Here is a 4,131-nt window from a genome sequence, read left to right as displayed (position 1 = left end):
ATCATATCATATCAAGACGGACTGACTGACAGCAGATTTAAGTTGGACTGACAGTAGATTTAAGGTGGACTGACAGCAGATTTAAGGTGGACTGAAAGTAGATTTAAGGTGGACTGACAGCAGATTTAAGGTGGACTGACAGCAGATTTAAGGTGGACTGACAGCAGATTAAAGGTGGACTGACCCTGCTGAACACGATGGCGTTGCTCTGAAGGATGCTGCTCTCTGGCTCCACCCTCAGGCTGCCGCTGACATTTCGCATCAAAAACTGAGGCCAGTCGACCTGAAAAACATCAAAACACCTGTGAGCTGTCGACCAATCAGAAGCAGCTTCAGAGTGTCTGTAGCCCTCCGAGGGTTAAAGAGTGTATATATAAGTATATAGACCTCCACAGTAGAAGAAGAAGAGTTGGTGTGGACGAGCAGCAGCGTTGGCGCCCCCTGGCTGCAGAACAGGAAGTGCAGCGTGTCGTTGAGTCCCACGGCTCTCACATGCAGCAGGTCGCCACCAGGGGGCGGGGGAGCCGGCCGGCCGGGGTTCAACTCCACCGACAGCTGCAGGAGAGAAGAAGAACCTCTTTAACTGGCTTTACATTTCACTCTGACTTTATTCTGAAAATCGCAACATTTAGACTTTATTCTGAAAGTCCCAAACTTTAGACTTTATTCTGAAAATCCCAAAATGTTGACTTTATTCTGAAAATGAAGACTTTATTCTGAAAATCTAAAAAAATGTATACTTTAGTCTGAAAATCTGAAAATGAAGACTTTATTCTGAAAATCTGAAAATGAAGACTTTATTCTGAAAATCTGAAAATGAAGACTTTATTCTGAAAATAAAAAAGTGTACATTTTGAATGTATACTTTATTCTGAAAATGAAGAGACTTTATTCTGAAAATCTGAAAAGGAAGACTTTATTCTGAATATCCCAAAATGTAGACTTTATTCTGAAAATCCCAAAATGTTGACTTTATTCTGAAAATCCCAAAATGTTGACTTTGTTCTGAAAATCCCAAAATGTTGATTGAAAATGTCAGATTTCCTAAAATCTCAAAACGTTTAATTTTGTAGATTCACACAAAATATGAAGTAGAATGAACAGAAACGCGATGAAACGCTCCTGATTGAAGTTACAGGAAGCTTCTCTAAAGACATTTACTCAATTATTGTTGCGCCGTTTCACTTCCTGTCTCTGAGTGTTAACGGGTTATTGATATACAGTTGAAGAGTCAGTGCTCACCTTCCTCCTGAAAGACTCTCCTCTGAAAACACTTTGACTTTCACTCGAAACTAAAAGCAGGAAAAGTAAATAAAAACAAAACGCTCCACAACTCCTCAACGCCGCCATCTTTGTTGTGACCGAGCGTGCGGATCACATGACCGCCGCGTCATCAGTCAGCTGACTCCCGAGGAGAAACTTTATTAACAGTAAACACGTTGACAACATGAACAACAAAACAATGAAATGGATATAAACAGATCGATATTAAAATAAATATAGATCTCAGATCTTTACAATAACTTAAAGCAGATACATGTGAAGATAATATTCAGGTTTCAGAGATTATATAACTCTGACCTGTTTTACTGTAAACTGCTATTTAAACATGTATTAAATGAGATTAGATTTATTGATCCCAATTTGGGATTTATTTTTTGCAGCATAACTCTTTTCAGAGACGTTTACATTTTAGAGTTATTTATTTCTACTCTTATGCCTCAATTGGGATCAATACAACACCTTATATGGCTTTATTCATTTAAAGGTGTGTTTGACAGGAAAACCTCCGACTTTCTAATTGGTGACGACTGATCCTGAAGCCACAGAGAGCTGCAGCTCCGAGGGACGAAGCATCAAAGCCGACTGCCTCTCTACTTCCTGTGGATTGGGTTCTGGTCAGTAACATCTCAGAGGTATTAATACTTTAGTGAAGTAGACTCGGGGTACTTTCTCCCATAGCATGAAATAACAGTTGAAACAGAACAGCCGGGTGGTGTGATGTGAAAAAGGGTTTATTTCTTACAGTTAATGAGGAGCGTTGATCTGTCAATAATCAGAACAAACTTCACAAACAGGTTTCTAACTTTCACTTTTATTGACGGTTTATTTTAGTTTCAGTGAGTCATCTGGTCCCCCCCCACACACACACACACACACACACTCAGTGACAGATGATGATCTACTCCGCTCCCTGTCCTCCCGTCTGACCGTCTTTGTCCTTCTTCTTGTGACCGGAGACGATGTCATCGATACGCAGCAGCAAGATGGCCGTCTGCAGACAGAGAGCCAGGTAGAGAGAGACAGGTGAGTCACTGCTGGACATACAGGTGATAATAACCCAGGTGATATTAATGTACAGAGAGCCTCACCTCCACAGCGGTCTTGTAGACCTGAGCTTTGACTGCCAGTGGCTCCCAGATCCCCAGCTCCATCATATCAGAGAGGCAGCCGGTCTCTCCGTCCACGCCCCAGTTCACACTGTCCGGCTGGGTGTGCTTCGCCTGCAACAACACAACCTCATTAATACACACGTTCATACACTGTACACACGTTCATACACTACCCACACTATACACTACCCACACACTACCCACGCGTACACACACTACCCACACTATACACGCGTACACAAAATACCCACACACTACCCATGCGTACACACACTACACACACGTTCATACACTACCCACACTATACACGCGTACCCACACTACCCACACGTTCATACGACAGAGGTAGCAGATACAGCCAGGTAGCGCTTTGCTAACATGGCAACATAAGGATATTTGGTGTTTGTAATAGCTTTGGCTCGGTCTGAACTTGTTGCGAGTGGTGGAGGCTTAAATGCTAGCGGGAGTTGGGTTTGCACTTCAGTCTTTTTTCTTTTGGTACCGGTGATATCCACGTTCTGGTGATGCCTTTTCAAATGAGAGTGCAAGTTTGATGTATTGCCAGCCGCGTAACCAGTTTTAGTTGAACAATGCCCACAAACAGCTTTGGTTCGGTCCACCTGTCTTTGTCCGTCATCCTTGTACGTAACTGCGAAACCAAAATGTTCCCAAACCGGAGACTTCAATGATGCTCGTACACTTCGGTACCGAACCAAAGGGCCCATACCGAATATTTTCGGTACACACACACACGCTGTTAATGAAGCTGTTGTTTACCCTGAGAGAGGTGAGCACCCGGATGGTGGAGGCTCCACAGTTCTGGATGAGGGTTCTAGGGATGACCTCCAGGGCGTGGGCCACGGCTCTGTAGGGCCACTGGTCCACGCCTGTGAGAGAGCGAGAGCGCTCCATCAGACGCTTAGAGACGGCCATCTCCACCGCGCCGCCTCCAGGCAGCAGGGCGGGTTCCAACAGAACGTTACGGCACACCTGCATGGCGTCCTGCAGGTTCCTCTCCACCTCCTAAAGACACAGGTTCCTCATCAGACACACACTGGGTTCCTCATCAGATACAGTCTCTAATCACAGAACAGGTTCTCTAAAGGGTTCTCACCGCCAGGATCTCCTTGCTGGCCCCTCTCAGCAGGATGGTGCAGGCTTTAGGATCTTTGCACTCTGTGACGAAGGTGAAGTACTCGTCTCCAATCTTCTTCACCTCAAACAGACCGGCTCCGGTTCCGATGTCCTCTTCACGCAGCTCGTCAGTGCGGTTAGCGATACGAGCGCCACATGCCCTGAGAGAGGAGAACACGTCAATAACACGCCAACTGATAACATGTTTATATCACCACGGTACATCACATGGCACTACATGCTCTGGCATTGTCACAGTACGGACTGACAGCCGATTGGCTGCAGGTCATGTATGCTGACAGCTGATTGGCTGCAGTTACCTGGCGATGCGGTTGTTGTCGGTCTTCCTCACACGGCGGATGGCGGTGATGTTGGCCTTCATCAGGTAGTGCTGAGCCAGATCTGAGGAGAGGAACATGTTGAATCTCTCTCATCCACAACTCCTATGTTCTCTACTGCACTTCCTGTGGATTTCACAATAAGAGCCCCTACCTTCCTGTACAGGCAGAGTAGTAGAGTTGAACGATTAATTGATTTAAGATCGAAATTTGAAATGATGCGATCATCAAATCGCAAAGCCTGCAATTTTTTTTAACATTTTTTG

At 45.0% G+C, this 4,131-nt stretch overlaps 2 protein-coding genes across 2 annotated transcripts; both read right to left on the bottom strand.

The window, feature by feature from the left end:
- Positions 1-162: 162 nt before the first annotated feature.
- Positions 163-1,380, bottom strand: LOC104961909 (lysosomal protein NCU-G1; the record flags this gene model as incomplete). Its single annotated transcript, XM_010790270.1, has 3 exons — positions 1,243-1,380; positions 388-555; positions 163-283 (listed from the first exon to the last, which is right to left on the bottom strand). Coding segments are annotated over exons 1-3 (397 nt in total), but the record flags the coding sequence as incomplete, so codon positions are not given.
- A 614-nt stretch (positions 1,381-1,994) lies between these two features.
- Positions 1,995-3,965, bottom strand: cct3 (chaperonin containing TCP1, subunit 3 (gamma)). The gene is made up of 5 exons (XM_010790269.1): positions 3,848-3,965; positions 3,508-3,688; positions 3,171-3,416; positions 2,373-2,504; positions 1,995-2,275 (listed from the first exon to the last, which is right to left on the bottom strand). Exons 1-5 carry the CDS (start codon positions 3,943-3,945, stop codon positions 2,183-2,185), a joined length of 750 nt encoding a protein of 249 aa, XP_010788571.1. The 5' UTR covers positions 3,946-3,965; the 3' UTR covers positions 1,995-2,182.
- Positions 3,966-4,131: the final 166 nt, after the last annotated feature.

The sequence above is a fragment of the Notothenia coriiceps genome, unplaced genomic scaffold (genome assembly GCF_000735185.1).
Source record: "Notothenia coriiceps isolate Sejong01 unplaced genomic scaffold, NC01 NC01_scaffold00033980, whole genome shotgun sequence".
In the NCBI taxonomy this organism is placed as follows: Eukaryota; Metazoa; Chordata; class Actinopteri; order Perciformes; family Nototheniidae; genus Notothenia; species Notothenia coriiceps.
The sequence above is the reverse complement of the archived record's forward strand: the minus strand, read 5'-3'. Positions and strand labels throughout refer to the sequence as shown.

Bases quoted from the DNA above. Each gene is read 5' to 3' on its own strand.
- cct3 (XM_010790269.1), bottom strand. From the start codon at position 3,945: ATGTTCCTCTCCTCAGATCTGGCTCAGCACTACCTGATGAAGGCCAAC. The intron at 2,505-3,170 runs GTAAACAACAGC...GTGTTGTTGCAG, and splicing joins GGGTGCTCACCTCTCTCAGG to GCGAAGCACACCCAGCCGGA. The intron at 2,276-2,372 runs GTGAGGCTCTCT...CTCTGTCTGCAG, and splicing joins TCTACAAGACCGCTGTGGAG to ACGGCCATCTTGCTGCTGCG.